At 37.3% G+C, this 19,483-nt stretch overlaps 1 protein-coding gene across 4 annotated transcripts in view; it reads left to right on the top strand.

Annotated features, from left to right (window-relative positions):
• Positions 1 to 19,483, top strand: part of LOC127410841 (shootin-1-like) — a 35,514-nt gene that overhangs the window by 9,239 nt on the left and 6,792 nt on the right. For 2 of the 4 annotated variants that reach the window (XM_051646044.1, XM_051646046.1), the window contains 12 exons: positions 2,053 to 2,218; positions 2,646 to 2,743; positions 5,177 to 5,258; positions 6,377 to 6,471; positions 6,639 to 6,785; positions 8,884 to 9,037; positions 9,298 to 9,418; positions 9,663 to 9,748; positions 10,843 to 10,949; positions 11,125 to 11,175; positions 11,659 to 11,785; positions 11,875 to 12,017. In XM_051646044.1, the coding sequence (XP_051502004.1) occupies positions 2,053 to 2,218; positions 2,646 to 2,743; positions 5,177 to 5,258; positions 6,377 to 6,471; positions 6,639 to 6,785; positions 8,884 to 9,037; positions 9,298 to 9,418; positions 9,663 to 9,748; positions 10,843 to 10,949; positions 11,125 to 11,175; positions 11,659 to 11,785; positions 11,875 to 11,984 (1,344 nt within the window). In that variant the 3' untranslated portion in view covers positions 11,985 to 12,017. Of the gene's footprint in view, positions 1 to 2,052; positions 2,219 to 2,645; positions 2,744 to 5,176; positions 5,259 to 6,376; positions 6,472 to 6,638; positions 6,786 to 8,883; positions 9,038 to 9,297; positions 9,419 to 9,662; positions 9,749 to 10,842; positions 10,950 to 11,124; positions 11,181 to 11,658; positions 11,786 to 11,874; positions 12,018 to 16,221; positions 16,293 to 19,483 lie in introns of those variants that run through there. The other 2 variants (XM_051646045.1, XR_007892171.1) reach the window with 2 other exon arrangements.

The raw sequence follows: 19,483 nt of genomic DNA, 5'->3' as shown, positions 1-19,483 counted from the left end.
TTTAATTTGGACATTTTGCCTTGTATTTATACAAACTATACTTGCGAATGTTGTATATTTGTTAATAAAATTATGATAAAACGTTTGATGAAACACATTGAAAACAAATCTTCTACGTTTTTGCCACACTGCTTGACTTTTACTGATTTGCGTTTCAGCCCACAGGTTGGGTAAAAAAATAACATCACACCTCTTTTTGAAATTGTGAAGGATACATTGTGAAAATTACAGTATTGACTCATCCCAAATTTACATTTAAATTAGTCACAAAATTTGGGTAGGTGTGATTGGAGGATGGGGAATGGAATTGTGTCTATATTTCAACTGTTTGATTTATTGTCTATGATGGCTGTAATTTTGTCTGCCAAGAGACCCAAAAGCTGGCAGTCCCGGGAAAAAAATGAAAAGGAAAAAAAATGAAAAATCATGATCAATTTCTTAAACTCTGGAACATTTTGAATTAAAAAGCAGTAATGGATGAGGGTTTGTGGGTGGTGGCAGTCAAATCAAAGTGCAATCCAAACATATGACATTTTGTTTTGATGTGTGATCAGAGGAGATGAGGGGCATGGCCACCTCGGGATGCATGTCTGATTTCTGCTACTGTGTTATTTCGCCGCTGCACTCTCATCAGTGCTGGATGATTATCATAAAGCGAGTGTGTGTGTGTGTGTGTGTGTATGTATGTATGTGTGTTTATCCCCGTATTATATGTTGTTGATTGCGTTTTTAAAAGATGCATTCAGCAGGAAGGACGCCATCAGGAAATTGATTCACGTGCTGTGTCCTCACTTGGATGTCATTAATAAAGGCTTGTTAAAGAGGGGGCATTTTATTCCTGCCTCTCGCTCTTTTTCTTTCTCTGACCGGAATGTCATCCGGGGCTAATTTACATACCGTCCCCCATTGGCTCTCAAATTTTCCATTAAGTGGCATCCCTAATTGAGGTGTGAATGACCAATCTTAAATTACTTTAATTGGATGTTCCAAAAGGGAACATTTCTCAGATGCAGGTATGTACGTGGCCATGCCTGATAGAATGCTGTAATTATTTATGATAACAGGAGTGTTTTTGTCCTTGTCTATTATTTTGCCCTTGATTATTGCTCTTTTTGAGAGCATTCGTGCTGTGTTTGTTTTCAGTGTGTGATTGAGGGGAATTGCATAGGCGCCTGCAGGGGTTCCAGTGGGCAGGTCTGTCTACATGCTGCTGATTTGATTTCTCATATCTTTTTTTTTTTCTCTGTGGCGAACACAGAAAATTGCCAGCTTGGGTTTTATATCATATGAGGTGTTACAGGTGTCATGTTTTATGGCGGATTATTCCTATTATTAGGACGACATTGCCCTCCGTAGATTAACTTGAGCTGGTCGAGTACACATTTATTGCACTGTCCAAACAGTGATGCAATGGGGAAAAGGGTCACACTTTTGTCAGAACAGGGTGAGCTGTTTTGTTATTCAGTCAAAGCATACAGTTGCAAGAAAAACATGGGAACCCTTGGATTTACCTGGTTTTCTCAATTATTTGGTCATAAAAATGTGATCAAATCTTCAACTAAGTCTCAAAATTAGACAGACATGGTTTGCTTAAAGGGATAGTTCACCCCAAATTAAAATTCTTTCATTTACTCACGCTCATGTTGTTCTAAACTTCTATAGCTGTTTATTTAATGGAAAACAACAGATGATGTTAGGCAAGATATTAGCTTCAGTCAGCATTTTCTTTCATTGCATCTTTTTTTTATATAAAAGTGAAGGGTTAACATTTTGCCTAAAATCTCCTTTTGTGTTCCACGAATGGCAAAAAAAATTCATAGAGGTTCAGAACAAATGAAGGTGAGTAAATGATGACACATCTTTGGGTGAACTACCCCTTTAAATAAATAACATGCAAATGACGATATATTTTCATGTCTTCATTAAGCACACATTACAGGAATAAGTGTGTAAATTGCTCTCTTGAGGTCAAGCCAAAACTCTGCAAATCAACGTCTCGGTAATTCTTCAGTGTATTACAGTATTATCTCTTTCTCTCATGCGTTCTCTCAGTTAAACAGACAGAACCGCTCTCTGAAGAGGAAGAGTATGCTGTATATGTCTCGTCTTAACGCCAGTGTTGTTGCTGAGATCAACCTTGACGACGAAGCAGATGAGGATCCACAGGAGGAGGAGTTAGGTGTCTGTAGCTCCTCCAATTGTCAGCTCATCATCACAGGTATGTCCCCTCACTATTGCTAAATCAAATACAAATACATTTAGAAGTGCATCAGTTCTGTGCCACTAGTGGCACCAAATGAAACTGCAATCTTTTGGGACAAATAAAACAACATTGGTTCAATCAGTGGTGTAAATTTAAGGCAGGACTACTTGTTAGGCAGGACTACTTGTTAGGCAGGACTACTTGTTTAATTGAACAAAGGAAGACAAATGAAATCATTTGAAACATGTTTAAGAATGTTCATTATTTTTGCAATATTGTTTGGTGCCCCTAGTGGTACAGAAATTAGGCACTTCACTTTGAAGTTAATATTGATTGACTTAATATGAAGGTATTTTAATTGTATTTTCTTTTTCAATGTATACCAAATTGAATTCCACCTATTTGGAGGTAAATTAATAGTTGTTTATTTGATTTGTTATAGAGCTGAGGGATAAACTAGAAGTGATCCTGGCTGAAAAGAAGCAGATAGCAATTGATCTGGAGATGACAGGAGAGCAGCTCTGCCAGATTAGACAGGAAGTATGTGTGAGAGGCACTTAATCTTGGATTTTACTATACTGACTCACACAGTCCAACAGTCTTGTGACAACTTGTAATAATTTAATGGAGATGGTGAAATCGTAAGATATCTTACTACTTGGTTTGTGCAAAAAATTACAGCTTTTATTCCCATAGAGGCCAACCAATAAACAAACAGAAGTTCAAATCAATTTTCTAATCAATATAATGCTGGCATCAAATTTTTATTTCTTATTCTATTTTCAATTATGCAATACATATGACTGATGGGTCCGTGTACTTTTGCATCCATTCTTTTTTACTTTTTAAACCCCAAAATGAAAAACAAAAAATGCGGTTTCTTCTTTATTGGTTTTAACACTGATAAATAGAATAAGCAGATACAAACTCATTTTCTGTTGACTATTTCATTTTCTATTTAAAAATGAATAAAGAAAAAGTGGGAAATGGCTTAATTTTTGTTTTCTTTCATTGTTTAAAAAATTAATTTACGGCTTGAAAATTTGATATGCATATGTAAGCGGCACTGAAACGCCCCTTTTATCTGATTGGTCAACCCGTCCCGTCTTCTGTACTTCCTTAATCCTATCAGCCAGAATTAGAGTTGGGATTGCTCTGCAAATTTGTCTCAATTTTCATTAAATATTGTCCCGACACGAACCACCACTAACTGTAACCTATGCATGCCATATGTATTAGAATCTTGCTGCTTGGCACATCATGGTGTTGTTACCTCTTAATGGACGACGCGTGAGAGATCGCAAGCCACATCACTTGGCCATATGCTGACTGGGAGTTGGTCTATTATATATTATTTTTATTTTTAATAACATTGTATGATTTAGTAGTACCTGTGTATTCGTGTCCCATTGATAAATGTAATTAAAAAAAGAGTTCTGTTGCTTTGGATAAAAGCGAATTCTAAATGAATGATTAGGCATCATGAACATGGATTGGAGTGGACATAAAATTCTGATAGCTAAGATTCGGACACAAGGCGTCCCGACTGGTCTGTCGGGACGTGGGTCGTGGCATTTAAAATCAGGACTGTCCCTGTTATTGGGACGTCTATTCACCCTATCTCCATAAGTGCAATGTTAATTTCTGCAAGCCGTAGATTGCTGATAGAGTGTGCTGCCGACGTAATTGCCTCAGCCTGGATGAAAATTTAGTAAATATATTATTAATTGTCAACAATAAATTAACTTGTGTTAACTCATTAACTTGTGGGGCTTTTATTCAAAGTGACACAACTTTTTTTTTAATTACATTTATCAATGGGACGTGGCACTACAGTCACTACAAAATCATACAATTTATTAAAAATAATATATAATAGACCAACTCCCAGTCAGTATATGGCCAAGTGATGTGGCTTACGATATCTCACGTGTCATCCATTAGAGGCACCTCACAACAACACCATGATGTGCCAAGCAGCAAGATTCTAATACATATGGCATGCATAGTTTACAGTTAGTGGTGGTTCGGGACAATATTTAATGAAAATTGAGAAATTTGCAGAGCGATCCCAGCTCTAATTCTAGCTGAAGGCAGTAGGATACAGAAGATGGGGCAAGTTGACCAATCAGATGAAAGGGGTGTTTCAGTGCCGCTCACATGTGCTTATCAAATATTCAAGGAGTAAATTAATTTTTTAAACACCGAAGGAAAACAAAAATTGAGCCCTTAAAAATCTCGTTTATTCCTTTTTAATTAGAAAATGAAATGGTCAACAGGAAATGAGTTTGTATCTGCATATTTTATTTATCAGTGTTAAAACCAATAAAGAAAAAATTTTTGGGTTTAAAAAAGAAAAAGGAATGGATGCAAAAGTACACGGACCCTGATGTATGTCAATAACCTGGAACAGACTTACCTTTTCTCTTGCCAAATCCAAAGTTATTTTCCTATTCAAATCATGGTTAGGTTTAGGGTTTGGTTAAGGGGTCTGACTTTATGGTTAGGTTTGGGGTTTAGGTTAAACTTAAGAAAATTCATAATAGCGTTGTTTCATTTATTTTTCTCTATGACAGTAAAAAATAAGTTGGCTCGTGTTTTTGTACGAGCCAACTTATTACGACTTTCACATTTACAAGAGGCATTTATTTATTATGTTGTTCTTACTAATGTGATTTTTGCTCTTATTTTGCCTTGAGAAAAATAATGTATGAATACAAAAGGGCTAAAGGGATGCTCTGTTTAAACCATTCTCTGTCTTCATGAAGAAGAGGGCGTTAAAGCCTCTGATCAGGGCAAAACAATGTTTTTCAGTGGCTTTCACAAAAAAAACTAAAAATTACAATGGAAGATCAAATAGAAAAGAGGGTACTATCTTCATGCCATGAGCTGTTCTTCAGTGTTTCAAATTAACCATTTTATTAGTCAAATAAATGAAGGCTCTCTCACTCAGCTTCTCTTACTCTTCCCCAGCTCCTGAAAGAGAAACATGAAAATACTGTTTTGATAGCTGAAACGTTCCAACAAAAGAAGCTCTTGGGAAAATACAATAGAGGTCAGTTGTGGTCCTGTTCTTTACTGTATCCCCTTACATCATTCGATCTATCTCTCTCTCTTTTTCTTTCTTTCTTATCACTATTTTCCCATTCATTAAAACATTTATTGATCCTAAACTCTGTGCTCTGAGACTGTACACACACTGGTGCTTCTTCATTGTAATAATGACACCAGCAACTCGTGTGGGCTTTTCTACACAATGAGCAAAAGTGATGCTAGATTTTTATACAAATCTGGCTGTTTTCTAAAACCTTATGCTGGCTAATACAATTATAAAGGCATGTAGACTTGTAGTAGATAATGAAAATATCACAAATTAGATTTAATCAATTTAAATACCGATTAGGTGCTAGTCCCAAAGGATGCTTTCTTGCATCTTTTTAAGCTATTATTTAATAGTCTATGTAAACATGTTAGACTTGACAACTTTTGCCTTTTGCATCTTGCTGTTTTTTCAGCATCTCGTGCCATGAACATAAGGTTTTTTTAGACACCGTGTTAAGTAGTACAAATTTTAAAACTGTATCTTAAAAGCATGTTTAATTGATTAATTCCACTCTGCTGTGATGCACAGTAGTTGTCTAGTTTTTTTAATGCAAGAATACAACCTGTGTGAACGGCCCTTTAGAGTATGTTTTCTGAGCTGTTTAGAAACGTGTAAATTTCTTTAAAACAGTTGTGAGCTGACGTGCCATAGACATTTAAAAGATTGTGTGATTGAATTGTCTGAATGGGCTCCAACCAATATATTTCTGAATGTCAGGGCACTTAAAGTCCTAATTTTTGTGTGTGTTTGTGTGTGTGTGGGCATGCGGGCGGGTTTCGGTGGTTTACGATGACATTTTTGTAGGTTGCAAACTGGTAATTACAAGGGTATTATGCTATAAATGTGGTTTCTGAGGACATTTCTAGTGTCCCCATAATTCAAATCGCTTAAAAAAAAAAAAAAAACATACTAAACGAAGTTTTTTTAAATGTAAAAATGCAGAACGTTTTTTGTGAGGATTAGGTTTAGGGTTAGGGGATAGACCTTATAGTTCATACAGTATAAAAATCATTATGTCTGTGGAGAGTCCTCATTAGGATAGCCGCACCAATGTGTGTTTGTGTGTGTAGTGTCACAGTATGCTCTGGAGGAGTTTGAGTCCTTGCAGGAGGATCTAAAGCTTGAGAGGGATCTGCGTTCTGAAGCAGAGAAGTTTGCACGTGAGGTGAAAGCACGGTTTGGCTTAATTTATTTATTAAGGATTTCATCTTAATGTATCAGACATTCTAGGAACTCTAAATATTTCTGGATTTCTGGAATGTGTGAAATAAGTGGTGTGTGAATTTGTGTTTTATGCATGCTTTCACTATCTCTCTGTGTGGGTGTGTGAAGATGCTTGTAGAACAGAAGAAGCTGAAAAGACAGAGCCAGATGTTGGTCCAGAGTGTGTGTCCAGCCGAAGCTCTGCAGAAAGCTCTAGCAGAGATCAACACACTGACACACACTCTAGAGGCCCAGAGACTTGAGCATCAACAACAGGTAAAACACACACAAACATATTAGCTCTGCTCCAAAGCCCAGCGAGCTGCCTTGCTCTCTACTGTCTACATAGGTAGCTGCATTCTAAGCCAACATACTAACTGGAATGGAACCCAATAGGTGACTGATTTGGAACACTCTACATAGGCAGCAACTTCGTACAGCATGCAAATAGCGCTCTGCAAGGGTGACTTGAATCACATTTGATTCCAACAGAGTTTGATGTTAGCATGTTGCTAAGCTAACAACACAATATTCTAATTAGCATAAAAATGCATAGCGCACACCTATATAGTGTAAAATTCTATTTATTTTTAGATTTGAATTATATTAGTAATACTTTTCAGTACAGAATGACATTCATAGTATTTTTATAATCAACATTCTCTTGCTTCTTGGAGTTCTTTAGAAAACTGGCAGGGAATATATTTTCTGAAATAGTTTCGCGTTTCTTCGCAATAGTTGTGCATATTCTCTCAAAAAGTTTTGTGTTCCTACTCAGTAACGTTTTTGTTCCATCTCTTATGAAAATTAACCATGGTTTTACTACAGTAACGATAGATCAAGTGTGGTATTTGTATTAAAACCATAATAACCACAAAATTTACTATGGTTTTACTACAGTAGCAATATTTTAAGCACAATGTTTGCAGTAAAACCACAATAATAAATTAGGTAAACCAAAACTATGGTAATAAAAATTATAATCATTCTGCCAAAATAACATAAAAACAAACACCAAAACATTAAAGTAACCATAATTGTAGTAACCATTTTTAGTAAGAACCATGGTTTTAAATCCACGGTACATGTACCACAAATTAAAAATTATTAGTGGTGTTACTAAACCAAAACAAATCGTTTTTGTTTGTTGTTTTTATTTTTTCAGAAAGATTTTGATTTCCATATATAGTTTTGGTTTTCCCATATTAGTAAATTTTATGGTTGTGGTTTTACAATAGTTGAACTATGGTTACTGTAGTGAAACCATAGTAACTTACTATAGTATGGTTTTACAACAAATATCATAGAAAAAAAAAAAGTATCTTTGGAACAGGCTTTGCATCTGAAGCGCACCTATGATGCCTTTATAAGCTGCAAAGGGAGGCAGCTCACTAGGTTTTTGAACAGAGAGATTAATCCCATGCATGTCCCTTAGGTCACAGTGTCCTGGGAAAGGATAGACTGTCATTAAAATAATAACAGCATAAAAACCAACAAACCAATCAAATCAAGCCTTACATTGCTTGACCACATTAACTCCTTCCAGTGTCACAAACAAGCTATTTCAAACACACACGGGTCATTGCTTGTGTGTGTACAAGAGGAAAAGGTGAGCAGTAGTCTGTATTTAAACAATCATTAACATATTAAAGCATCGAGGAAAACGACTGGCGCCAATCCACACTTACTTATCACCAATTACTCACACTCTCTCACACTCAGTTTAGACCCACTTATAAGCAATTACACCACATACACACACAGTCCAGAGTTACTTATCAACAGTCACACACACACATCCATACATTCAGAAAGAGTCCAGACCTACTTATCAACTTGTCACCACTATAGACTTTAGAAGGAAAACGAGGCTGTGAGGTATGGAATAGTCTGTTTAATGTGGGACCATTCACACAGGACGCGTTCTTGCATTTCGGCTGTGCTATTTTTTAATTGTTAAGTGCCTATGAAAACATACACTAGACAAACGCTTTTGGCCAGTATGGCATATCCAGCTGTTCTACAACATTTTTCCCCATGAGCGCCATATTTTTAAGATGCTGGGTCAAGTTAAAAATAGTTCAGTTTTTGACTCAAGGTGGATGTCAATGTGAGTTTTAAAACAATGGACCAATCAGGTGAATATGGGGGCGGGATAAGCAGTATTTATATCAGCAATAGTGTATGGAAGTTAATACATCTACAGTATAAACTCGCCTTCTGTTCAGTTGTGTTGCACTCATTTTGTTATTTTTGACACAAGAACACATGCTGATGAACATTGTACTGTTGTAAGGACTTTGTGTATTTCTTTTGTTGTTTACTTATATGCTTTTGTCTTTAATTATTGGGCTGTGTGTGTTCTGTGCAACAGGTGAAGGCTCTGGAAGAGCAGATAAATGCCAGTGAATTAAAGCAGCAGCTGACAGTATTACATAAACAAACCGAGCTGCTAGAGGAGGAGAGAAAAGAGTGGCAGCACAAATACACAAAAGCTGAAACCGAGGCCAAAGACCTCCGATTTACAGGTACACACACATTCACAAGTACACAACCACACAATTCATTTCATTGTGTTTCATGGCAGCGAGTGGCCTTGTCAGATGTGTTGCAAGTCAGAAGCCTGGATCACACCACGTCTGATCTAAAACTCTTGCAGATGTGCTACACCTGTTCACCTGTACCTATGTAACAGAAGTCAAATCCATCCAGGTGTTTGTAGCGCTGTGGACTCTCTCTCTCTCTCTCTCTCTCTCTCTGTCTGTGTGTGTGTGTGTGTGTTTTACAGTGGAGGAACTGAAGAAGAAGATCCAGCAGGCCTCCAACCCACCACCTGCTGCCCCAGCGCCCCCTCCACCCCCTCCCCCACCTCCTCCTCCAACCCCTGCCCCCTCAAGCAACCCACTCAGGTGAGTGTCTTGTTTGTGTATTTCTAGTGTCTGTATTGCAGTAATGATTGCACAGAAACCTCTGTCCCCAAAACTGAGTGACAGGTCTTTAAGCCAATCAGCAACCTCAGCTTCAGTGTCCAGGGAAAACACGGTGAAGTATGATTTTCACCATGTTCTTCAAGAGTGGAGCATGGCTTGCTGCCCAATAGGGTGAAACTCTATGTCAGTGTATATTTTTCTCTATTTTCTCATTCTCTTTCAGCTCATTATTGTCTTTGCTCCGGAAGAAAAAAGATGTCAGCATTGAAACTCCATTAGTAGAGAAGGACTCCTCTGAGAAAAGCCCAGGTGAAGAACAAAGATCCTGCACAGACTCATTAGAGATAATTTCCCATCTGCTGTTTAAACATGCACATGCATGCATTTATGTTGACCTTTTCAATCAGTGTTAAGTGTCAATTAAAATGCTGCAATGTATTCAGTAAGAGGGAATGTAATTAATGTACACAGTTTTATATATTGTAAAGTTCAGTTCCTCATCACGCAGCAGCTGTTACAAATGAAAGACTTGGGTCAAGTTCAAGATTGTCCTGAGCTATTTCTTTCAGCCCTAAAGTTTAAAAAGAAGGAAAAAATAATAGGAAACGACTTGCAGTATTTATCTGAAGGACAAACGCTCTTGTACAGAGTTTGGATAATTCATTGCCCATTTATGCTAACAGAAATGTGACAGTTCTTCAATTATCAGCACGATTATTTTATACAATTTGGCTGGTGAACTTTCACCTTCTTCACAGGGTTTGAACATTTTGAAGGAATGTTGTTCTTTCGAATGCATTGACTCAAATTCTTTCACACGTTATAATAATTAGAACTGCTAGTCAGACTTAGATTTATTGAATAATACTGTGTTCTTATAAAGGTAGAACAACATTTTGATTAACTCATATGAATTGGTTGTTATTGCACATTACTGTAGTTCTGAAATGCATCTGTCTAATTTTGCAACACACACACACACACACACACAAAAAAAGAGACTGACATTCTTATGTCTGAAAAACATCAGACTCTGGTAGATAATATTCAGTGTTTGCCAAGGCCACTAAACAAAGAAAACATCACACAACTTTCTTTCAATTTGGTTTTGATGTTTGTGCATTCTAGAAACCCTAATAAGCTTCTGCTCAGTTGTGTTTGCACATGTCTGATATTATTCTGTATCTGAAATGACTGCTGTCGAAAAGCAGCCTTTTAACAGCAGACGTGTGTTCATCTGCTTAAATACTATTTATCACAAGAGCACAGGAATCTGTCATTAAAATTGTCATTATGGATTCTTTAACTTTAATCTTTAATATTCAGGCAATGAATTTGTGTAAATCTGTGTATAAATGTGTTTTAATAGAAATCCCATTTGCCTGTATCTGTGTGTCTAACAGAGAAGGACATAAGACAGCAGGCTGTTGATGAGATGATGCAGCGAATCAAAAAAGGGGTTCAACTCCGGTCTGTTTCCCAGACAACCAACAGAGCAAGACCAGGACTGGTACACATTTAGGCCTACCTCATACAAACATGAAAACATTTACAGCCTGGATACAACTTTACTTATAACCTCTCTGTAACTTCAACCATTGCAACCTGTCATTAAAGATTGACTAATGTTTTCTTTTATTTTATGACATCCTAATTAAATATTTCTCTGATGGATTTTCCTGCAGAAAGAACAGACACCGTCAAATTCTGCCATACAGGAGCTTCAGGGAATCCTGGTCAGGTTTGCTTTATTTATTTATCTTCTCTAATTCTGAATTGTCTACACTTTTATTGTATTACTTATTATTTTCACAAGTTTTCAGAACACCCCCAAATTGATAGTCCCACCCCAGCTCACACCATTGGCTGATCAATGTTGCTACAGTATTTCAGGATGACCAAAATGTTTCGATATTGCCAAAAAGCCACAGTGTTTACACTTTTTGGGGGAATAAACCTTCTTATAGTTACTTATAATGTACTTATAGATTCTGCATATTAAGCTTGGAAAGGAGAAAGCATTTATACATCCATGAAATTACACACTTTACCTTTAGAAATCTATAAATAAAAAAATCTATTAAATTTTAAATTATGAATTATTATTTAATATACATTATTTAAATCAAATAATGCAATAAACATATTGAAAAATAGAATTCCAGTGTGTGTGAAGAAACAGTTTGCTGTTGATATGGTAACTGAATATTTCCATCTAGAACTCTGTAAAGCATCCCGGCCCCTCCCCCTCATCTGGGACAGGCCCTCCGTCAGCATCGCCAAAGTCCGAGCTAGAGAAAGCCCTGCACAGACGGAGACAAGCGTTGAAGACTACGCAGAATAACAGTCAGTGAAACACCTTCAAACACTTCACAACTCATTCTTGGCCTCTTGAGCCAGTTGATCTGTTTAACTTGTCTTCCTTTCCCCTTCAGCAACTCCCAGTAGTGTTCTGGATGTGACCCAGATAAAGCAGACTCAGCCAGAAACAGGCCAAAGCACAAGGGACCAGGACATACAGCTCAACAACAACAATTCGCACTGACCAACCCAAAAACCACAAAGTAGTACATTAGTTGTGAGTATCTGATAATTTTTTTGGAGAACTACAGATTAACAGACCAATAAAATTTGTCTTCCTGAATCATGGTTTAGGGCTGTTCATCTAAACCAGCTAAACATGTTCGACTCTCCTGGGTCATTTGCAAACTCAGTAAAGTCTCTAAATGCCTCGAGACATTGAATATGTAATACTTGCATAATTAAAGCCATAATGTTACATAGTGCCGAGCAAGTTAGACCATTTAGTCTCAATTATTTAACAAAATTTCCAACTTTTTTTTTTTTTTTTTTTTTTTTTTTGGCTTGTTTTATATTTCCATATAATGCAATATATTTATATACTGTATGCATATTAACTACACTTCATAAATACCACTAATACAAGTACACTAATTTGCAAGTAGAAAAGAAAAAAACAAAAGAGATCTCTTTAAAATCACTTTTATATGAGATTAAATGGAGAGTAATATGTGACTTTTGCTTAAATCTACTGCTTTTTATCTGAAAAGTAATCTCACATTTATCTTTTATAGAGTTTCAGGAGATCCCAACCATTATTCAAACTGTGCTCAGATTTGCCAAGATACCAATGTCTTCAAATAAATGTCAGAGTGAACTATGATTTCAGTGTTAAATGTATAGCTCTATAATCTTACTGTGTGTCAACAATTGTCTCATTTACATCTCCTGGGGAATTTTAAGGGAAACATCTGAGACAAAGTTGACACTTTTAATAACTCCATTAAATGAATAGTTCACCGAAAAATGAAAGTTCTCTCATTTACACACCCTCATGCCATCCCAGATGTGTATGACTTTCTTTCTTCTGCAGGACTCAAACAGATTTTTAGAAGAATATGTCAACTTTGTAGGTCCATACAATGCATGTGAATGTTGACCAAAACTTGCTCGCAAGAAAGCTCTAAAAAGCACATTAAGGCAGCATAAAAGTAGTTTATTAGACTCCAGTGGTTTAATCCATGTCTTCTGAAGCGATCCATTTAGATTTACATATACATTGATGCATTTGGCAGACACTTTTATCCAAAGCGACTTACAGTGCACTTATTACAGGGACAATCCCCCAGACCAACCTGGAGTTAAGTGTCTTGCTCAAGGTCACAATGGTGGTGGCTGTGGGGATCAAACTGGCAACCTTCTGCTTACCAGTTCGGTGCTTTAGCCCACTACACCGCCACGATTTTGGGTGATAAAAGACCAAAATGTAATTTTATTTTTACCTTTTTTTTACGATAATCTTGACATCTGCAGTATCCTTGTCAAACATGATTTCAAGCTTGATTACACTTCCTACCACAATCTAGCGCTCTGCGCATTCATCAACCAATAGGAAGTGTAATTGAGCTGAAAATTATGATCATGCCTGAGAGACTGCAATGACAAGATGTACAGTGAAAATGGAGTTACATTTTGGTCTGTTCTCATGCAAAACCGATTGGATCGCTTCAGAAGACATGGATTAAACCACTGAAGTCTTATGGATTACTTCTAGGCTGCCTTTATGTGCTTTTTGGAGCTCCAAAGTTTTGATGACCATTCACTTGCATTGTGTGGACCTACTAATTAGAAATATTCTTCTAAAAATCTGCATTTGTGTTCAGCAGAAAAAAGAATGTCCTACACATCTGGGATGGCATGAGATTGAGTAAATGATGAGAGAATGTTCATTTTTGGGTGAACAGTTCCTTTAGGTCTCCTGAGCTGCTAAAGAACAACCTTTGAGCAATAAAATTGTAAATTATATATAAAAAATAAATGTAATTTAAACATTTTTTTTGGTATATTGTTTGATTTAGGGATTTTTTATTTTTTTAGGGATTTTGTTTTCTTTGAGTGTCTTTGGGAGTTTAATAGTAGTGAAACAAAATCCTCCGGAACTCTGAAGTAGTTCAGAGAGGACAGTCCAGCTAATGTTATTGACACATTCTTTGTTTGTGTGAGAGGTGTTTCTAGAGGGGCGTTGGTGGCTACCCTTGAACATTTGCCAACCTAGTGTGTTTTTGAATGGCCCTGTCTAGACCAGTATTAACTTTGTAATGTCCCACTCAGTAATTACAAGGTGCTGGGGTGAATTTATCCGCTTTTAACAATTTTTGTACAGTTTCACAAACCAGGATATTTTTTTTTCTTTCACTTTTGGCATTGGTCTCTCTGTCTCAGAAATTGTTGTTTTCAGCGACAGTAACAAAGAGAAATGATTTGGGGTCAGCAATCATGCAACACTTTTATTCCACTAGAAGAGATTGAAGAGATTTTGTAAAATAACAGACAATGAATTGATGCTATGTATACATTTATTGACTGAGCTGTAATGAAATGTATTATTCTTTTGCTAAAATTGTTCAAATGCCGACATGACAATAAAACTGTATTAAATAGAATATATTAAACAGATTAGCATAAATGAGTGTCTTTTGAAGTCAGTACTGAAAGCATTTCTAGCTTTATTTTCTCAAAACGAGAGCAAGCCCTTCACTATTGTGCCGGAATCACATGATGAGGCCTGAGGCAGTTTAATTTTTGGCAGCCCTGAGGAAATATTATCAGAGCAAATCGATATACCTGTATATGCCACCCTGTATACTTCAGTAAAGGAGGTCAGACTTTAATGAGGTGTTGTTATACAGCAGAAGGCCTTGGTTTAGGTAGGAATGAACCTCTTTTCTGGAGCTGAGCACATACTTGCTGCTGTCACATTGACTTCCAGGCAAAGATAACATAGACTCTTTTTAAATGTCAATGGAAGAAGTTAGTTCTGATTTTCCTTTTCAATGTTACATGTGAAGTGTTTGTGTTTTAATTAAGTGGTGGTGCATTCAAAAGTGTTTTCATTATTTTTTCATCAAGTAGTGCTGGAGTGCACGTTAAAGACAAATGCAAATGTTTTTATTTTATTTTTTTATTTTTTATTTTTTTGCATTTAAATAACGTGAAAGCTACTGGAAACGCATACCCAAAAATATAACATTCTTAACCCTTTTTAAAATGCCCTTCAAAACTTTAGATCTCTTCAAATGTTTTCGCATTATAGAATCAGAATTATGCAAGTATGCTTAAAAAATATAATCCACAAATCTGTGCAAATCAAAAAAAATTCAATAGATAAGGTAACTCTTAATTGGCAGACAAGGATATAACCTTAGATATGAATGTACTATAAAAGTACAAGATGAGACCTAAAGGTCTTTTGATAAGCTGCAAAGGCTGTCTAACTTATACAGTAGTAGGTTGCAAGGTTGTGAGATCATTCAGGACAGATTTAAAGCATCTCTGCAGACTCAAGGGCTTGCTATTTGTTTGAAGTCAGTGTTAAATGTTACAACTGATATTCTGTCTTCCATGGAACACAAAAGGAGATGTTTGGCAAAATGGCAGACATTTTGGCAGTGTGTTTCACAGAAGAAAGTCATACAGGTTTGGAACATGATATATAGATAATGATATGGTTTTCATTTTTGGTTGAACTCGGTCTTTTTATCAGTATTAGATAAACCTCATCTTTCATTAGATCTTTCATTTCTAGGTTTTACAGTGCCCACTGTGAACTGAATTTCTAAACATACCTAAAACTTTGTGTCGTTATTATCCATGTACATTCTATTGGAAAGTGTTACATTTTGCCAGAATCGCACACCAGATCAGATTTTCACAATGGAGTGATGTTTGTCACACTTCGTTACACAACAGGATTTCATTTCCTCTGGTGAGCTGCAGCTGCTGTGATGTGTTGTGCTGTGAAACAGGAGAGGGTTGTGTGTGTCCGCGCCGGGGCTCAGTGACGCCTTCATACACTTGAGCACAATTTCCAGTGCGGCTTAGAGCTCTTCATGGGGTTAAATCTTCCCGGATGCAAGATGAAACTCTATTCCCCTCCTTCTCTTTCTAGTTCGCTCTCTCTCTGCTTTTCCCTCCTTTTTACTCTGTTCCTACTCTGACCCTGGCCTGCAGCAGAGAATAACAAACACTGGACACTCCAGTTCAAGGTTGTGTTCAAGAACGGTTTTAAAAATGCATGGGTCATCTTTTAGCATTTTTGCAAGAGCTTTGTGAGATGTCGTTGTTCTATTTTAGATATAAAGTCTTTTGGACTCATTAAAAAACGTGGTGATGTTATATGTTGGTTCAAATAAAATTATTCATGACATTGTTCAAAATGATTTTTTTTTTTTTTTTTTTTTGGTCATATCTTATCTTATCAGTATGTGTTCCCTGGGAATCAAACCCATGACCTTGGTGCTGCACCACGCTCTACCAGTTGAGTTGCAGGAACACTGATAAGGTATTCCATGTAAAATCAGAAACCAAATTTCTGAAATTTCCAGAATACAATGTGTGTGTGTGTGTGTGTGTGTGTGTGTGTGTGTGTTGTTTTCCAACGTTAGAGTGCCTGTAACTCTGGAAGTATTAAATATATTTTAATATCCTTTTAGATTCTGGTTCAGAATAAACTCTTCTCCCGGTATCTTCATTTTTAAGGCCCTGTGTGGTTAAATCCCAGAGAAATGGGTCTCTCAGTGTGGTTCCATATGTAAAACATTAATTTAACCCATGTGCAATGGTCGAAAACAAAATCTGGGTCAGCTAGTTTTTCTAGTCCAAAAAAAATAGGGCTTGATAGATCTGGGTATCATCTGCATAGCTATGGTATGCAATTTGGTTCTTTTTCATAATTTGGCCTAGTGGGAGCATATACATACAGGTTGAACAGGAGCGGTGCAAGAATTGAGCCTTGTGGGACTCCGCACATCATGGATGTCCACTCAGATTCATAGTTGCCTATGTTCACATAGTATCCCCTACCTTCTAGATATGACCTGAACCAGTTGAGGACTGTCCCAGAGAGCCCTACCCAGTTTTCCAATCTGTCTAGGAGAATGTTGTAGTCAACAGTGTCAAAAGCAGCACTGAGATCTAATAATACCAGCACTGATATTTTGCCTGAATCAGTATTTAGCCGAATATCATTTAGGAACTTTGAGCGCCATCTCTGTGCTATGATGCGGTCGGAAACCAGACTGTAAATTATCCAAGTAGCCATTCGAGATTAAGAATTTGTTCAGCTGATTGAAAACAACCTTTTCAATGATTTTGCCTATGAAAGGAAGATTTGAAATTTGTCTGTAGTTGTTCAATATTGAGTTATCTAGATTGTTCTTTTTAAGAAGGGGTTTGACAACTGCATTTTTCAGGGACTTCGGAAATGTGCCTGAAAGGAGTGACACATTTACTATTTCTAACAGATCTTTTTCCAGACAGTGTTGTGTTCATTATTATCTATATGAATGTTGAAATCCCAAGCAATAACAAAAGTCAAATTCAGAGGAAGTTGTTGATAACAGTTCTGTAAAATCATCAACAAAGCCAGGAGAGTATTTTGGAGGCCTATAAATAATTATAAATAGAATGTGTGGAGCACCTTTTAGTACAATGCTTAGAAATTCAAAGGTCAAGTAATCACCAAGTGACATTTGCTTGCATTGAAAGACATCTTTAAATATTGCTGCTAATCCTCCACCTCTCCTAACAGCTCTGCAGACACTCATGAAAGTAATGTTTGGAGGGGCTGATTCATTGAGGACTGTTGCATTGCAGCTGTTATCTAACCAAGTCTCATTTAGAAACATAAAGTCCAGGTTGTTTGTGGTGATGAGTTCATTGACTAGAAATGACTTGTTCTTTAGTGAGCAGATGTTTAAAAGTGCTAGCTTGACAGTATCTGTTTTTGGCCCCACAGTAATGTTGGATTTACATCTAATATGCAACAGATTAGATTGCCATGCGTATTGAGAAAGCCTTAGTCTTCCTATCACTTAACAGATATTGAAAAAGCTACTGGCACAGCGGGTTCCTGCTTGGTCTGTAAACATTTGTGAGTGTTGCTGCTACTGTAGCGGGGACCCGCTACAATTAGAGCGGTTATCAATTAGAGCTGTTATCAGTTGTTTGTTGTTCATCGAGAGCAGAAGGAGGATGTACCCTTGCATTGTGGCAGTGACTGGAGAGCTCTCTCGGAGGGTGAGCTGGTCCAACAGGCTTTGGTGGTAGTGGGGCCCACCATTTTTGGTTGGTATCTGGGGGCTTGCAGCAATGTTGTGGGAGAGCTTTCTACCAGCATACACTAGTTCCTCCAATTTCTCAGAGAAGCTCAGAAGTGGGCATGTTGATGAGAGGGGGAAGGTGTGTGGTGACAGAGACTGTGGCTCTAGTGTTTCTGGAGGCTGATGTATGTTGTTGTTATCTTGGCTCCCTTGGATTTTTTTTCCTGGAAATCATCCTTGTGTCCTGTATCTTGGAGCAGTTTTATGTCATCACAGTCTGACTGTAGTATTTTCTGTGTGTGGGGCTCAGCCCCATGTTGTTGTGTCTTCACTGTGTTATTGAGAGATTTGTCGATCAAATGTCCATCCAGGTGCTGAAGTGCAATCCTGTGGTCATCCAGACACTGCGGTGGTGTTTGTGTGCCATCCAGGTTGAGTGGATTTGTCCACATTGCAGATGGATGGTGGGAGAAGTAGATATTGTCCTTTAGCACTTTTGCACCAAGTTTGTTTGGGTGAAGGCCATCTGATTTAAACTGTTCTCTTGACTCCAGAAAAGACTGAAATTATCAATGTAGTTCAGTCCTCTCATGTTGCAGGTTTTGTGCAGCCAAGTGTTTAGACTTTAACAACCGAGAAAACATATTTGTTCCTCGGGCTGGGAGTGGTCCACTGATGAACGACTGAACTTTCAATTTCCCAAGTGTTTCAAAGAGTTCATTGAAATCCCTTTTAAGGAGTTCTGACTGCTCTTTCTGAATATAATTTTTCCTCATGTATAATAACTCGATTCACAGTCTTATGATTCATCAGAATGTTCATAAGTTCTTTTATTTACCTCAGAAACCATTGTTCGAGGAATGCAGCAAGTGGTAGTAGCCCTGCTACCAATGTTTCTGATAATGGAGTCCCCCACTATCAGAGTTCTGGGCTCAGCTGTGGTCTCAGCTGAATGTCGCTGCCTGCTCGACCTTGAGCGCCTGCCAGCTGTAGTGTTAGCTGCTGGCTGTTGTGATTTTAAGCCTGATCATGTTTGGGGTTTCCTCCACATTCATTAATGGTTAAAATCTATTTTCAAGACATATCAGGGGTGGAAGAATGCCAGTATTGGTTAGTCGAGTCATAACTGGAGTGGAAGATGCCAATGCTGCATTATGAAATGATTGTGACTCTCTGATATGTCGAGTAGCTTTGAGTCTAGCTCCGTTTATGCCATTGGTTTTTGCTCTCACTTTTGCCATCTGTTTTGCTGGGTTTTCTAAGCTCAGTATAGCCTGTCGAGGAAAGTTTGATTCACAGGACTCACCGGCTGTAGGCTGAGGGATTCCACGGTGACACTCTCCTGTGTATTTCGTCAAGGTTGGCAATACTGCATGTAGTGTTTTTTATTTATTTTTTATTTTTTTTAAGAAGTCTATGGCAG

The sequence above is a fragment of the Myxocyprinus asiaticus genome, chromosome 20 (assembly GCF_019703515.2).
Source record: "Myxocyprinus asiaticus isolate MX2 ecotype Aquarium Trade chromosome 20, UBuf_Myxa_2, whole genome shotgun sequence".
NCBI lineage: Eukaryota > Metazoa > Chordata > Actinopteri > Cypriniformes > Catostomidae > Myxocyprinus > Myxocyprinus asiaticus.
The sequence above is the reverse complement of the archived record's forward strand: the minus strand, read 5'-3'. Positions and strand labels throughout refer to the sequence as shown.